Source organism: Glycine soja, chromosome 8, assembly GCF_004193775.1.
Source record: "Glycine soja cultivar W05 chromosome 8, ASM419377v2, whole genome shotgun sequence".
In the NCBI taxonomy this organism is placed as follows: domain Eukaryota; kingdom Viridiplantae; phylum Streptophyta; class Magnoliopsida; order Fabales; family Fabaceae; genus Glycine; species Glycine soja.
The window spans coordinates 39,397,043-39,414,958 of NC_041009.1; the positions used below are offsets into that span (position 1 = coordinate 39,397,043).

General features: G+C 34.7%; 1 protein-coding gene across 1 annotated transcript; it reads right to left on the reverse strand.

Moving 5' to 3' along the window:
- Nucleotides 1-814: 814 nt before the first annotated feature.
- Nucleotides 815-17,613, reverse strand: LOC114423120 (alpha-glucan water dikinase, chloroplastic-like). The gene is made up of 34 exons (XM_028389743.1): nt 17,479-17,613; nt 17,075-17,348; nt 16,226-16,267; nt 16,012-16,121; nt 15,793-15,871; nt 15,573-15,664; nt 15,323-15,476; nt 13,922-14,143; nt 13,451-13,789; nt 13,254-13,361; nt 13,033-13,131; nt 12,804-12,941; nt 12,611-12,699; nt 10,410-10,544; nt 10,001-10,163; nt 9,804-9,893; nt 9,535-9,720; nt 8,958-9,020; nt 8,795-8,857; nt 8,645-8,704; nt 8,295-8,447; nt 8,060-8,143; nt 6,945-7,121; nt 6,762-6,868; nt 6,409-6,622; nt 5,304-5,407; nt 5,012-5,150; nt 4,736-4,861; nt 4,039-4,149; nt 3,255-3,353; nt 2,402-2,575; nt 2,191-2,283; nt 1,906-2,021; nt 815-1,327 (listed from the first exon to the last, which is right to left on the reverse strand). Exons 2-34 carry the CDS (start codon nt 17,318-17,320, stop codon nt 1,123-1,125), a joined length of 4,380 nt encoding a protein of 1,459 aa, XP_028245544.1. The 5' UTR covers nt 17,321-17,348; nt 17,479-17,613; the 3' UTR covers nt 815-1,122.
- Nucleotides 17,614-17,916: the final 303 nt, after the last annotated feature.

Here is a 17,916-nt window from a genome sequence, read left to right on the forward strand (position 1 = left end):
AAGTTGGAATTTCGTAACACGAAGATATCATAATAATAAACTCAAAGTTCATTGTACTAAAAAAAGGTAAAGCGTGAAATAAAAGCTTTTAAGCATAAACTAGAGGAGGAGACATGTAAAGATGCTATATTAACAATGCTTAATTATATTGTAACTAGAGATAAGCCAATATGACAAACCAAATCAATCAAAAGTATAAGAAGTTTGTTGCTTTTGCACTCAACATGGCAAAGAACATCGATGATTAGGAACCTAGTTCATTCCATGAGGTAGTTACTCGTGGAATCCCTCCACAATGGATTAGTTCCAGAAAGAACAAATTGAACCCCTCTACAAAAATTAGACTCATGAGTTGTCAAGAAAATTAGTCGATCAACAGATTTTTATATAGAAAAACTCAAAAACTGATTTTTAGATAGTAGAAGCTAGGAAGAACCTGTATCAAGGGTTGAGTTAGCGGTGGGGTTGGGGTAAATATCAAAACTACTCTTATCAAACAAGTATCTGAGCAAGTTTCTTATTTGAGATCCTCCTCGAAACTTCATTTCATAAAGAGTGCTAACATCAAACTCAATGAAGCCATCGAAATATCTAATACAACAGTAAACTAATGATTTTAACTCCGTACCCCATTGCCCAGAGGCTCTTCGCTATGCGAAGGTATGGGGGAGGGATGTTGTACGCAGCCTTACCCTTGCATATGCAAAGAGGCTGTTTCCGGATTCGAACCCATGACCAACAAGTCACCAAGGCACAACTTTACCGCTGCACCAGGGCTCGCCCTCAAACTAATGATTTTAACTAACGCAAAATCTAGAAAGATACTTTGAATAGCAATTTTAATTAGGAAGAAGTAGATACAATATATATAGTAGGGAAAAAGAATAAGACCATCTAATTTTTTACTTAATTTACATTATTCCATGTTTATACACTTATAAATTATTCCTTAATTTTCAATATATCACGTGTAATAAATCTATAAGGCCAAATTTGGTAATCCCGCGGGTTACTCTTAAACTCGCAGAAGCTGCCACGGCCACGTTTGAAACGCCATGTTGCACGGGGATGAACATAGAACATAGTTGAGGTAGTTGGCTTAGAAGACATAGGTATGGAGGTCTACATTTGTGGTCTGGTCTGGACAACATAGACTTTTCCATCCTTGATGACACCTTCAATGTCCTGAGGAGTGCCATACAACTCTTCAATTTCATTTCCTGCACGGGCAATGCTGGACAAGATTGACTGGCGAAAACTGCCATCAAGGATCAGTTTGTCTGAAGAATAATCAAGCACCACCTTCTCGGCTTCATCCATTGGCACACTGTTCAGAAAGGAAACTCAGTTAACGAATGTCAGGAAGCGTGAAATGGAATTGCAAAGTAATTAATTCAAAAGTTCAAAGGACAGATTAATCTCTCAAATCTCAATGCACATACTAATTTCTTAGATCCTAAGGGTTGGTATTGAAGTTACGGGAACTGAAAGACCCAAAAGTGAGATACACTGAAATAACTTATGTATCATGGATATAATTTTTACCTTAATTTCATACTGATTACAAGGGAGTAACAGTAAAATGATTGCCATTTCTTTAAGATAACAAAACATATGGAACAATTCAGTGCCCTCAATTTATTAGTTATGACCTTATTTGATAAACTTCTTGATAAGCACTTGTTGCAGAAGAAAATAAATAAAAAATAATAATTAAGTTTCTTCCGTAAGTTAAAATTAACTTTGCACATTTGCACATTTCAACTCTTATAGAAGCTCACTTTTAACTTCTTCAAAAAGCTGATTTTGACTTGTGCATTAGTCAATTTTAACTTAAAGGTTAATTCATCCAAACAAAACTTATATTAAAGATGCTCATTGATGAAGAGAGATGTCAACGTTTACCTGTCATAAAGACCTGCACCAGCATAACCTTCTAGATCTTCACCATTGGAATCAGATCGAAAAATAATTGACCGTCTTATAAATAGGCCGACAGGTTTGCTAGGATAACCCAAGACCTAAACAAGCCCAAAACAATTAGCAGAATATGGAAAAATTCTTAGAACGCATGCAGTACTGGTAAAGGTAATTTTATGATCTTATATTTGAGATAATCAATAAATGAATGATAGCGAAGGCACTAAGCATAGAAAATACTATAAAAACAAATACATATTACAAAAGTACCTGAGGAGAGTTCAAATCACGTTTCTTGCAGATAAAACTCAAAGCACGACCTGGATAAGCTCCAACCAGTGTTTCTCCAAGTCCCTTTACCACCTATATCACGAGTATCACACTTAAAATCATTGCTTTGTCCCATTCTTTCTTCAATAGTGAATATGTTTCATTAAATGAGTGGAAAAATAGGGGAAAAACACGACATCATTAAACATACCTCAGCATATATTTCCGATGAATCTCCAGAGGCAGGGTTAGTTGTGTGGATGACAAAAGCATAGTCAGCATTTATCACTTCTTGAACAAGGACTGCCATGGAAAGATATTCGTGGTCGAGTTTCACTTTTCTTGTGCTGAAGTATGCTCTTTCATTCCACTTAGAGCCCCACACCTTTTGTGAATCAAACAAACAAATGATATTGATTCATGAGCAGTAAAATAAGATTATACACAAATATGATAAAGGTTTTTTCACTAAAACTGGAAATAAGATAAATATAAATTACACATTTAGCATGGATATTTTGTAAGATATTTGCATTGACTGTACATTGCTAGCAATCTACCGTGTCCTGGTGCAACAACTGAGGATATTTTAATAAAATAAAGGAGGAACGAGGAAAATCTGTGGGCACTAGATTGTGCATAAAATTGCATAAGGAAACCAACGTTACAACTTAAATTAACTTAAACTTCAAGGTTTTAACCCATCACATGCATCATATTAAGGATTTCTACATCTTGAATGTTCTACATCTTGAAGAAAAAAAAAGAAATTCATGAAAAATATTGTTAAAAAATGATTCAGGGAGAAAGCATTAGAACATATAATTTCCAGAACACATATCATTTGTACAGTACAAAGTATTGATATGATGAAAATAAAAGAAAAATGAGCTTAAGTATTGACCCCCAATAGCATCTCAAGAAAAATATTTTGAATTTATATTGACCATATTGAAAATGTAAGGGAAGTGGCCAAATATACAAGAAAAGAAGTCTTAACCTTAAATGAAACAGGCATCGAACCTAGTTCATACAATATAATTTACATCGAGAGAAGTCTTAACCTTTTTTATAGCTATCCAAGCTTGCTCCCATTGTTGTTCACCTTCATCACCCGGCCACGGCATTCCAGAACTCTTCATTTTAGTTTTCAACTCCTCTACCTGAATGTAGTTAATATTTTAATTCACTGGCTTCATCATTCATGTGGATTGGTTTAGAAACTTAGCCAAAATAGCAGGCTTTAATATCAACTTTTGGAATTCCACTAGGAATAACACCAGTAATGCTTTGTGCAGGAAACCAAAAACAAAGGCCATCTTCTATAAACAACTAAAAAAATAAAGGAGAGATTTGAAAATAAATATTTGGAAATGGAAGGAAGGGGTATTTGGGGTGTCATAACAGAAATGTTGAGACTCATTTTGGAATTCCAATTCAAGTGGAGTTATTAGATAGAGATTCTTTATAACTTAATTTAAGCTGTTTTCTTCAGGTAAGTTTCTAGGCTGATTGGCAGCTTTGTTCATAATAGTAGATTTCTATCCTTTTTCGTATTTGTAGTGTGTAATAAAAGTAGTACAGTTTGATATACAAGAAATACCAAAAACAATTATATTCTGATTACATGGAAACCCTGAATATATCAAAAGATCATATATTACATATTATACATAACAACCATCAAGACCAAACCTTGTCCTATAAAGCGGTGTTAGTTATCTCCATAAATCAAATATATTCAGAGTAAGGGCCCTTTTAATTTTATATGCAACAATAAGAAACAAAATAAAGAAATATGTTTATTGTATCATGTCAAAGTTAAGCCTAGTACTAAAAGAAACATACCAAATGGGATGGTGCATTCAATTGTAGAACTGTTTCACGAATCTCCTTGAGAACACTGAAGTCTCCCTCAATTAACTTCTTTTTCAAATTATTGACCCTCTCAGCCACTGCCTGTTAGTATATGCAGTCCAAGATTTCGTTAGACTACAGGAAAGGCTTGCATAAAGTAAATGAAAAATGAGAGGAAGTCATAGATGTCAAACATACAGTTACACAATCTTTGAGATTTAACCTATGGACTGCTATGCTTTAATATAAGTTTGCCTCTGCCATAATCTTTATACTACTAGTTTATAAGTTATAACACACAAACAGTAACTGCAACAAGAAGTGGGGGAACCCCATTTTCCAATAGGGTAGAAATGTATTAAGAAAGGTTCAGTTATCATAAAATTTGACATGAAAGTTGGATTTAACACCTAAAACTTCGTATTCAAATATATACACAAATTAAGAGGTACTATTCTTTTTGTATACAAATTGACAACTGCAATGGATCAAATACAATAGGTTTGGCTATTCAAAGCCAGAATCAGAAGCCAATGTGTGTGTATTCAAAATCACAATTCTCATAAGTTAACAGATTTCACTACTTGACAGACATGGAAAATCTACACAAAAGATAACCACAAAATACAAGCTGCACAGTTCGTTATGCAACATGAAAACATATGGGCAAAAGGATCACATGTAGAACCTGGTTTGGTTTATCAGAAAGAACATGTTCGAAAACTCCAAATGGTATGGCAACCGAGGTAGGAATTCCAATCCAAGAAGCTACTTTCCCTTTTAAATAAGAGATATTACGAGATTTAGCTCCAACCTGGGAAAATACAACCTTATCCAAGTTATGCTAAAGGAAAAGTGTATATGTATACTAACACACCTGGTGCATTTTGGTGGGTGGAAAGACACATACATAAGGATAAACAACTATAAATGCCCAAGTTAACAGTGAATTTTGAAACCTAACCATTTCACCAGTGAATTCTTCAGATGAGACAGCATATCTACCACTAAACTTCTTTCGGGCCAGAGATATGGGTGACACAGAACCAACATCTTTGAGTTGAGTTGATTTGTCATCAATTAACTCACCTTCCTTGACCTCACTGTAAGAAATGCCAAGAGATAAAGACAAATAGTATAAGAATGGATATAAAACACAGAAATATAGTTTGGGCAGCAGGAGATGAAGTGAATATTTTAGCAGAAAGGCATTTAAAAATCTTTAGAACTTTAATCTAAAGCAGAAATAATGTTACCTATAAACTACATCAGCAGATGTTGGCTTTAAGCGCAAAAGCTTTCCTTTATTTTCTTGGAGGTTAGCCAGGATATTGGGATCAAAGCATGTAGCAAAACACACCTGGAAAACTCAAAACTTCAGCATTTGACGGTCATTGCACATGAAATCTCATCAGCATGATAAATATGATACCACATAATAGCCATATCCCACAAGATGAAGTTGGCTACATGGCCAACACATCATTGGGCTTGATTAAAAAACCACAAGATAAAATATGATTACTATTTTATAATTTATTTCTTGGATTAATGGATATCACGTTCTGTAACAGGTTAGCTGATGAAGCCTGTCAAGTCTTTCAATCAAGTCTGCTTAGTTGGCAAGGCTAAATTTGAACTTCATATCAATTCTGGTAGAAACCCAAGCCACAAAAAGAGAAAAGATGGATAATATTGCTGAAGTAAGAAAGGATTAGAGAGAAAGTGAACTCTCACTACGCAGAGCCTAAGACCCTACAGAGAAGGAATTCTATGCTTTCAACATTCAGACTCCCCATTCTTCTCCTCACTAAGTCTAATAACTGGCTCCTGCAATTAGAATACCCCTATTAGCCTAGTAAGTAGTAACTGACTCTCCACAACGTGAATACAAATTCCAGCACTTGCCCAGCCTTTCACATTTTTACCTTTTATGTCTCTTCTGGTATACACCTTCCAAATCCTGAGCCTCTGATCTAGGCCATTAACCAAATGTCCTTAAATTTCCCCAAAAACCCTTTTGTATACATTATCAACTCTAACAAATTCACAGAACTTCACAGATTGGATGCTGACTTTAATGATAATCAAATTCTTAATCAGCTGAAAACAAAGATGAATTGTTTTCAATATAATAAAAAAATTTATTATAACTTCTAGGATATCATTGTTGTTGAAGTATGTTAATTTACAGATGGAGCATAGACTAAAATGTCATTATAGTTAAAGAGTGCGAGCATGTTATTTGACTGTGGATACACTGATCAAGTGCCAAATTAAACAAGAAACACACAGGTCCACAATTTAATAATAGTAGCCTTAAATATAAGCAAAATAGCCTGGCTATCCTAAGCATGATACCTTGCTATTTCTTGCTCGTACAGATACATGGGATAGGACATCGGGCATATCAGGTGTCAGGACAGCAACTGTACCATCTGGAATTTCTTCCTCTCCTCTCACACTCTTGGCTATCAAAATTGTAGGTCGCTCATATGATTTGTTTTGAACAGCAAGCAACTCATCTATGACCTCAACATATCCAACAGTTTCCACTGGGCTAATAACCTGCCAGCTGTTTAAGACAATTGTAATAGTATTTAGAAGGTTATAGTTATCAAAACAATAGAATGATGTGCAGTCTAGCATGCTAACAATATTATATTTACGATGAAATCAAGGGATTCAACATGAACAAGCATGATCAATTCCACCTTCCAAGATGAGCTGTCTTTCGGAGCACAGGATCCAGTCGATTTAGAAGAGTAGACAAAGAAGCAGCAGATCCAGCACGGATTATTTCTTCAGTAAATATTTCCACCTGCAAAAGGAGATTTTCAAGAGAGAAACAAAGGGGAAAAATTAAAGATAGAAAACAAATACCAAAAAATACATACAGCCCATCTGTCCACACCAAGCAGTGATCCAAGATATTCTGCCGATGGTTGCAGAATTTCCTGGTATAAATGAGCCTTGTTTGTGAGTGCAAGGCGGGTTCTGTCAAGGACTGATTTTGCGTACAATGCCCAATGAGTATCTTTACTCTTGCACATGCTTAAGGCAACATCCCATCCCTTCAAAAGAAAACAAAGAAATATTAAATTTTGGTGGATATTTTCCTTTGTCTAGACAAATATACCATGGACATCTACAAGACCTTACACTATAATTTAGCACCAATACTGGACCACCATCTGTGATTATCTAGTATTGTCATGAGCCTTTTACAAATTATACTCAGTTTGGAGAAGCTTAATTTTGCAGAAAGCAATCTCAATTCTCAAATTAACGTGGAATGAGTATTTATAAAAGTGTTGTTGAAACAAGCCCCTACATTGTTTGACCACATAACTTAAAATCATAATCCATAAAGAATAGTGTATTGGCCAAGCATCAAAAAAATAAAAAAAAAATACACAATGAACAGCTGTAAATAATAATGAGGCCATGACATTGTTAGGCATGAGAATGTTCCCAGACAACTACAAGTTTAATATAGAAAAAGGAAAAAAGGGGGGGGGGGGGGGAATTAGTTTGTAACAGGGGGGGAGTTTAGGGATAGTTGAAGTGTTGGTAGTCTTTTTGTAAGTGCGGGGTTTTCTATTATAAATAGACCTCTATAGGGAAAAGGAGAGGCATCGTTGATAGTTGTAAATTGAGCTTTGGCTCTTTGGGAAGGAGAAACCCTTGGAGGAGAACTGTTTCTCCTATTTCTGTATTTTCCTTACCAATCAATAAAACTCTTTCTATTCTTCTACTGTCATCTCTCGGTACCTAATAGACTTGATTTATATTTTAATATTAATACTGATAACTGCTACTTTGACACTGCAATTAAATTCAGTTTGCATTTAAAACAAAACACTTTAAAGTTGTGAACAACCCAAGTCTTTGTTGTTAGAGAAAACATTTTCAGATGACATGTCACATATATAGGCTTTATAAGCCTGAGTCTGCATTTTAAAATAACTTGACTAGTGAGTATGAAATAAAAATGGGCAAATCACTATACCTTCAAACAGTAGATAAGATCTTCATTGTCATCCGATGACAGTGCAAGATTTTCAAGGACCAAGCTAATGAAGTACATTATTTTCTGCATAGTCCATACACCAGTGTATCAGACTTTATATCTTTACATATTTCAGATCCATTAAAAATTTGATTTAAAATAATATATATCAACATAAACAAATTTAGTAAGCAACATTTTAAACCAATTAGACACCCTCAAAACAGGGAATCACCTCAGGTCCAGCATTGTTTAATTCCTCATAACTTCTTTCCACAGCTGTTCTAACTGTAGAATCAAGGGCAACATCCAAAAATATAAGATCTTTCAGACGACTTTGGGATTTACTGAGTGATGGTTGGAGTTCCTGACGAGCCTCAAGCAACCCCTATTGTATAGAAACAAACATATATGTTAGTATTAGTATAAATAGGGCTAGTGCTTTGTATTTCATATCTTTGTCAAATCAATATCAATTTCACATTATTCATTTGCATATTCTCAATTTTCCTTTTTCCATACCTAAATTATATAATTTCAATATAAACAAAAAATGATTATTGATAATATTAAAGTAACATATACCTCAAGAAGTGGTTCAACATTTTTCTCTTCAACATGTTCGGCGACAAACTCAAGTAATTCCTACATGAGGTAGATCAAACAAATAATTGTTATAATCCAGAAGACATAACAGCATCATAAAGAAATTTATAACAAGTTAATTAACATTACAGGAAAACCATTAGGCAAACCCGGCACTGGATTTATCTGCACCCCTACCATGAAGCCCTGACCCTGAGGAACAACAAAGTATAAATTAATAGCATGAAAATCTTTCAAAAATATAAGAACAAGACGGTTCCCTGGGCACCAGAAATCTTATCTGTCTTGTTACCTCAGATTTGTAGCCCATACAATTTGAAATAGCAGATTCAAGATCTGCACCAGAATGAACTGCCTGCATATGATGTAATCAAACCAAAATCATCATATACACATATAATCCATGAGGTGAGCCAAATATGTCAAGGGCACTAGGGTGGGAAACACATGAATGGACAAAATTTTCTAAGAAGGCCACCAACAAGGGAATGAAAGGTGAAACAAATCTTCAAATCAGTAGCAGTAGTAGATTCCTATAAAATGTAAGGTAGAAACCCAATGAACCTCCCCTCTCCCCCTTGCAGCTTATCATTAGCAACGACAAAACTTATCCAAAAAAATTGAACTCCAATTCATTTACTTTCTTATCCTAACAGGAATACAAAGAGGCAGCAACTTTTCTATCATGATCATATCCCAATGTATAGGCACCCATGATAGCACAACGGTAAGAATTATAACAAAAAAAGAAAAACATTGAATAAAAGCCAAGAGCTTTTTCAACTGGCATGCATTCAATAGCTGAAAAAGAAGAAAAAGGAATAACACAAAAATTAACACATAATTAAGATCACATATATAAATACAACCTTTAAGGTCCTCATGTAGTTTCCCAGATCTCGCAGAAGACCTTCCTTCTGATCTCTCCTAAAATTTGGTTCAGAATGGATGGCACGGTCATAGCTCAGAAGTCGTTCTTTTGTTATTCCATTCGCATTCAATGTTTTCCAGTAAACACCAATATCAAAGTCACTATTTATATAATCAATTAGTGCCTGGAGAGATTTACCGAAACATCAACAGTGAGGAAGATAAGGCAAACCATAAGAAATTACAAAGAGAACAACAACCACATTACCTGACAGATTACAACATCATCAGGACTAGTATTATTGTGTAATTTCTGGTGCCATTCCTCCATCATTCCACCTTTACAATCATTATTTCTCTGCAAGTCAAATAGAAAATTTGCACGTAAGATAAGATCAATGCATATGCAGACAGGAGGGAAATAGGTAGAGACACTAAGGAAAAGCAAATAAAAATCTTATGTACCTGGATAACAAGGATTTCATCCCGAATCCTCTGTCCGACATCTCCTTCACCTCCACGACCAACAGTCGACAAGATCATCCTCACAATTTCCCTATACTGTGGGTAACTTGCATAAACATCCTGGAGCAAGTCTGTAAGCCTATCCTGTGCTTTACTTATCTCACTGTTCCAATCAGTAACCAATACTTATGATCAGAAGTGGATCAAGCACAGACAGGAAAGACATAATCATAAAATATATAGCAAATGAATTATCTTGTTTACAAAAGAAAGACAATAAACAAGCCAAATTTAAAACAGAAAGTTGATATTATGATTCATAATTAATATTTCCCATAAGGGTTAAAATTATTCATTGTCCAGAAGTGAATAAACCAAGTGATAATAAACATTTTATAAGGAAGTCTACCGTGGCTTCACATTGTAATTTTTGTTCCATATGAGCTGCCTTGTAGCCATGAATCTCATCCACACCAAAATCCCCGCAAGACCTTGTTGACCAGCATTTTTAGCTTCATCTATCAAATCCGATGCAATGTTAAATCTGAAGAAAAAGAAAAAAGGTGAGTGGCCAATCCAGATCCAATGGAACAAAGTAACATCCTAATAAATATTTCAGTAAGCACATTAAATCAGCAATGATGCCAGAGTACATCAGTTATTGATGAAGGTAAATTTTTAACTACCACATCATGGATTGATTGGAAGCAAAGTAATAACACATCAAAAAACCCTTATTCATGTGGCATTTTGTTCAGCCAAATGCATCAAGGTTGGTTTTACAATTGAAAAGGGAAATTAAAAAAAGGAGGAACTCTAACTTTTACACACTATTCAACACATCCTTATTATTAGGTGAAATTTATGTAGGTCTCACTATTTAATGGGACCTACATGAATTTCACCTACTAATAGTATATTGAAAAGGGTGTGTTAGAAAGTGTGTTGTTGACTATTTTCTAAGTAAAAAGTTATTGTCTATTACTATCAATAAGCAATGATGCTTAAACCAACACCAAAAGAGACTGAATGTTTAACAGGGTACTTAAAGTATGATTGATCAGTCCACAAATGAAAAATCCAATGAGAGAAAAAGAGAAAGGGGGAAGAAAATCAAGTTCTGTTCAAATTCAAATCCAATAAAGGAACCTAGGAAACTTCCTTTGCTCTGGAAATGCATGATTGTTTCTTTTCATGTATGTCATTAATATTGAGAAGAATTATCTGTAGCTTTGTTCCAAAGTTAAATAGAAGGAAAAATATAGTTAAAGGTAGTAGGGAAAGCAGGTTCTTATATTAGACTGGCTGAATATAGTAGCCGTCCTAGTTTTGTTCACAAAAGAGGCACGTCATATTTCAAACCCAAGAGAATATATTGGTGAACCCACAGTAAGTAGTCAGGGAATAGGTGCCAAAATGGAGAACATAAAAAATAAACCTCAAACAAGCAAAACGCTAAATATTTGTTTCAGAATATCCGTAAAAGTAATTGCCAGGTTAATTCTTGCTCATATGCTTGTATATACTTAACCTAGAAATATAAATATGAGGGTTGCTACAAATTGTAGTGTATCCCATTACAGTTTACTCATATGTATCTCTCTATCAACAAGTTGTTGGTCCAAGTGGAACTGGGCTCCGTCTCCTTAAGCAAGGTCTCAGGTTCGAGCTTTGTGAATGAAAAAAAAAACATGGTCGGGAGGCAGTGATGAATCCGTAAACTTTATATTGTGGGGGCAATATTCATAAAAATAAATTTGTGGGGGAAAACTTATGTTATAGATTAAATTTTCCCAACCCAATCAAAATAAAGTTATTTCACTTAAACCTTGTGATCTTCTTCCTTTTACAGTTCAATAGATGTCTCCCACTTCCACCATTGAAATTATATAATATTAATATGATTCTCAATATGATAGATCTAAGATTAATTTTGCCATGGATATAAAAAATAAAATAAAAATGATAGTTTCCAATACATCAGAGATGAGTATTTTCAACAAACCAAATAACTCAACTAAACCTTTGATATTATATGCACGTAACCCAAAGACATAGAATAAGGCATTGGTGGTGGGCAGTGGCGGATCCAGATTTTTTTTCAAGGGGGAAAAAATAGTCTAATATTTTCTCAAACCAAAAATTATATAAGCTTTATTAAAAATGGTAATAAAAAATTAAAAATAGTAAAATTTAAAAGGATAAAGTGGGTAAAATTAGTATCAATTTATTCTCTCTTTTATCTTTTAAAACTATTCACATTCATCTCATTAAAAAAATACTATCTTGTGGGGAAAACATCTATTTATTTGTGGGGAAAACATCTATTTATTTAAGTAAAAACATTTACTTTGTGGGGGCAATTGCCCTCGTTACCCATAATGTAGATCCGCCATTGGTAGCGGGTGGCACAGGAAGCTCGGTTTGCCTTTAAGACTATAACTATCTGTGGCAGACCCTGGGCTAGTCTACTATAAACCACATGTTTTGTCACAATAGTAGTAGCAAAAAATGTTTTCTTAAGTTCCCGTACAAAACCTTGTTTCTAGCGTGTGAAAACAGACAACAATAATTTAATAAAGTAGTAAAAGTTTTCAAGGGATTACTCACCGATGCATGAAGGACTTTTGTGCCTCACTTTCCATTTCCGCTATTTTATTCAACAAGAACTTGGCTGTACCTTTGCCATCGCCAAAATCCTTTTAACAGGAAAAAAAAATATTGTTGCTCATGATAACATGGTAACATAGGCCATCATAATTTGATAGGGAGTAAATACAATCACAATTTCAGGAAGTGTAACCTTTTGTATCTGCTTCTTCCCACCAAATTCAATATAAAAATTTGATCCATTGTTCTTTATCCATTCTCCATCCGACAAAATGACAAAAGGTATTCCTTTAAAAGTATCATCATCAACCTCTATATCCAAGGACTGGACCTGAAATTGTATTTCATGTTATGAATTGTTTTTAGATTCAAATCTCAGAGGCCTAAAGACTAAAAATACTTCAAATTGATATTGTAGACACCTCATAAGAAGGATGAGACGAAGAGCCAGCTTTGAAAGGTGTTTCAGCGGCCTCATTCATAGTAACAGATCCAGGGGGCAGAGCAGTTGCAGGTGGTACCTAAGATTGCCATTGAGTTTTCATGTAAATAAAATGCCCGTAGAGATATGATGAAATGAGACAAAACAATTTTAACAGCCAAAGTCTTCCTGTCAGGTTTACAGTCAACAATATACACTCACCAACCACTCTTCAGATGTTCTAGATAAGGCCCAGTGAAGTGTAAAAGGTTTTTTCGAGTCTGTAGCTAGGTGAACCTTAATCTTACCAGCATCCTTGGTAACGAGGACCTTAAAGATACGAAAGACTATCAAAGTTAGGATGGTCAACAAAAGAAGATCCACTAGCGGAAAACATCAATTTGACAGAATTGTCTCACCAGAAGATCATTATCACCAAGCTTGTATATTGTCTTATTCAAAACAGGACCACTTTCATATTCTTCCCTTGCGTTGGCATAATGTTCAATTACTGTCAAGGCTTTTGGAGCATCTATAACTTGTTCAACTATATTTTCAGCGACATTTCGGTTGATAAGCTGCACCAAATCTCTCTTTTTCCTCTGTATTCTTTCAGCACGAAAGTATTTTTTGGTTTTCAATTGCTTGGCAACTTTAGTTTGTATCTCTCCTTTGGTAATCTTCTTCCGTATCTCATCCAGAGAAGCCCCCTTCTCAAGCTCTGCTAACAATTCTTTTCTTGCTTCCTCAAATTCCATCTAATTCAATTAAGCAGTGAGTGCCAAAAAGTATTGTTAGAGAAAATGAAATATAGTTTTGACAATCTAAGTAATTAATATTTAATACTCAATAGAAAAAAGAAGAAAACAGAAAGGATGTTATAAAGTTACGAGTTGTTGTTCCTGAGAGTAGTTAGGCTTCCCAGCTTTTTCCCACCGTATAAAAGCTTGAATCTGTACAAGTTCATCAGGGATGGTCTTTGTTTCAGAAACAGAAGGCTCCTTTACTTCGGCAGCTTTAGTTTTCTTAGTTAACTTTGCACGGAGATCTTGTACAGAAGTACCCCTAGCTACTTCCTCAAATAGTTCATTCCGAGCTGCTTCATATTCCTCCTAAACATAATTAAGGGGGAAATTATATACAACTAGTGTATGTGAAGACAAAGTGCATTAGTCCTGAATATAGCAGTAAAATATATCAAGCTAATGTTGAATTCCAGAAACAGTACAAGATAGCAGTGGGATAAAATCCATTTCCCATATCATGTTGGATTATCTACACATGGACTATACAGTACAGATTGTGATCATAAACTTATAAACCAAAGGAAGGAATTACGATTATCAAATTTTTAAGAAAAACAAGGAATCAAATACAGTAAAACCTACCCTCTCCCCTTCTTCTTCACTTTTTTTAATTCTAGTAATTTAATGCAGAGAGTTATTGCCTCAGACAATAATGGAAAGAGCAGGGAAAGCAGTCATTTTATATAAACAACGAACAATCAAATAATAACAAATTCTCAAGAGGAACTAACTCCCAGTGCCGCCTGTTTTAAAGGGACTTTTCCTTTTAACTTTATCCATATAACTCATTTATGGCAGAATAACTACGCTAACAAAACGGTCATTATGTCCTAACAACTGTTTATTCATGACAAAATCAGATGTAGTAAAAAATCCATCTAAATAAACACTATTTTAACACAATTATCAATCTTTTAAGAGTGGTTATCATGCTATAAAGCATGTATATTCAAAGAATAATTTGAAAATAATAATAATAAAAATAAATCTTGCATGCAGAAGTGTCCTTTCTAGAGGCACTATCCAGCAGGCAGAAGAAAATAATCTTCTTAGTTATCATATTAGAAAAGAAAGAGATTATGCTTTTGGTAGTTTATTCTCAATCACAAGTGAAAGCCAGCTAATTTTTCTGGATAATATTTCATGGAAGCTAAAGACAAGAACCAGAGAGTGGGTCATATAACATAATGTGAAGGATCCTAGAATCAACTTAAATCAGTATTAGGTGCACGAATATCAATAAACCTAGAGAATACATAAGCATAGCATTAATAGGAGATTGCAAAGAGTAACCTTTGTCAGAGGTTGTAATGGCAAGCATAATCAAAGCAAAATAGAAATATAACAGCAAAATTGGAGAGCAAAACAAACTTAATGGAGACTTGGGAAATCAAAAAAAGAGTCAGCTTAAAGGAACAAAATAGGAAGCAAACTTCAAAAAATTTGCAGCTAAATGCATGACATGAAAACCATTTGATTACTGACCTTCTCTTGCTCTGGAGTGTACATCTGCTTACCCTTTCGTTCCCACCTAAGATACGCTTGAATCTGTACAAGGTCTTCAGGAACTGAAACTTCTTGAGATAGCTTACTTTTAACTGGTAACTTGATGTGAAAGTTCTCACCTTTATTCTTAAACCTACACTTAGAAAAAAGCAAATAAGTATGTTTAAATTTACCATGAAACAGTTAATTGAATAAAGGGGGGAAAAAAACAAGATTATGAAAAGCACACCACTTATTTTTAGCCTCATCAAGTATGAGGAACTCAATGGCTTGTGCAGCAGGATCGTCAATTTCTATTTTAAGGAAGGATCCTGAGTCAGACTAATAAGAGAAAAACAAAAGAAAAAATAGTCAAAAAATAAGCAAATCTATATTTAAATCAGTAAAGTCAGTTTACAAACATTCCTAGGAAACTTTGTTTTGTTTTGCAGTTATTATTGAAAACTTACTTTCACAAAAGGAGTTCTAAGAGCTCTGTTCTTATAATTTTTAGTTCCATCTGGGTGATGAGAAGGAAGAACCCACTTCCTGAAAATTAAAAAAGAAAAAAGTAAATAAATCTCCTTCAAGTTACAGGATATATATTACAGACTATTATTAACTCATCCAAACACCTAAAACTCTTGAGGAATATCAAAATAACTTACAAAAACTAGTACAGAACATACCCTGGCTGATCACGCACAACTCCCCAATGTAAAAACAGAGAGTCGCTATTATATGAAACCTTAATATCTACTTGTCTTGCAGCTCCTGGTTCTGAAGAACTAACAGCAACCTGCTCCATTGAATAACAGCATCCATTAGCTAGTAACACATTACTACAATCTCATATTTATCATTGATAACCAGAATTCAATATTTTGGGCCACAGTTGAATACCTGCAACTCAATATTTCCATCAAGGTTGAACTTCCCAGAAAGCTGGTCCATGCCCAAAAATGCAGTCAACACAACACTCAAATTCAAGTTGATAAAAACAGACAAGAAGGGAAGCACATTGAATGATTGATTAAAATTTACGTGGACAAACACACGATATGTTGATTTTGCGCCCAAATTAAGTTCTTTTTTTTTATCTATAGAAATCAAAAACATGTCCCGGGTGGTTTATAACAACTCATGCAACCTGGCCTTACTCTATCAACTAAGCTAGACCCCTATACAGTGATACACAAGCTATTGTCTCATGTACAAGTATTCAATGCCTCAAGCGGATTAACGTTATATTTTCAATGTTCCGCTCGAGACATTTGTCAAGAGTGAGCATGCTTCAGTATTTCCATTAAAATTACTGTTTCTTTATAACATTGTTAGAGCTACATTCAAGGTTACCTACCAGGCATCCAATGCAATTTTATCAGCAGCATTAAATAATAATAATAATAATAATAATAATAATAATAATAATAATAATAATAATAAAAAATAATTAATTAAATAATAATAATGAGATGGACTCCAGGAGTTACGCTTCGTTCTGACTCATCCAACACCTTTCATTTTTTTTTCTTAATGTAACGGTCGAAGTAGCTACTTTAACCATTAGATTAAATTGTTAGATCAAGGAAAATGAAGGATGGAGACAGGAAGTAATTCTCAGAGTAAATTAATCATTCTCGTTAATAATTAGAATTACAATTATAACTATTATAATAATGAAGATAGCATTATAATAATTATAATAATGATGATTGGATTGAAACGACGTGATGATGATTATATTCATACCTCAGAAGCCGGATTCGTTGTTAACACAGCGCGTGGAACAGCGTCGACGTGGCGGTGGTGGTGCCTTCCCATGGCTAATTTGCGTTTCCTCACACACAGCCTATTCCCGCGAAAATTTGTAGGTGCCAAAAAGAGGTTCTTCTTTCCTTTGTTCGCACTCACCGACAAGGAACTAACCTTACTTCGATGCTCCGCAACCGTTTGCGTTTGACAAAGCACCGTTTGGTGGAAGATACTTTGGCTCATCTTCCTGGATCCACACTTTATCAATACTCTACACAAATCATTAACATGCGTCAAATTCAAATTCACAATCAGCGAAAAGAAAATTGCGATGCAAAAAATCAGAAATGGTGAATAAATTTCGAGAAAAGGATAAGTCGAATTTGAGAGATAAGAGAAACCTTTGTTGCGTTGAATCGGTGGAGGTGTGAGATTGGGAATCACGTGAAAATGGAAGAGGAAATCTACGTTGATGATGATGGAGAGAGCTTTGAACTGTGCGTGCGTGTATGGTATTGGTTCACTTGGAACGATGACGGAGAGAAGGTAATATCAACGGGGACGGACACGTGGCGCGATGGTATTGGATGGGGTTCGGTCTGGAGAAGTTGGTCACGTGCGTCGTCGCATGAAAACAGTGACTGTGAGACGAACAAGGCAGTGGGGCACGTGGGGCCCGTGAGAGACGATACTTTCTCTATGATATTCAGAACCGCGTTCTTCCTTATTTGCCCCTGCTTTTCGACTTAATTTCAATAATGCCATGATTCTACTAATAGTCTATTGAGTGAAAGGAAAATTAAACGTGAATCACACCGGTGAGAATCGTTCAATCATAC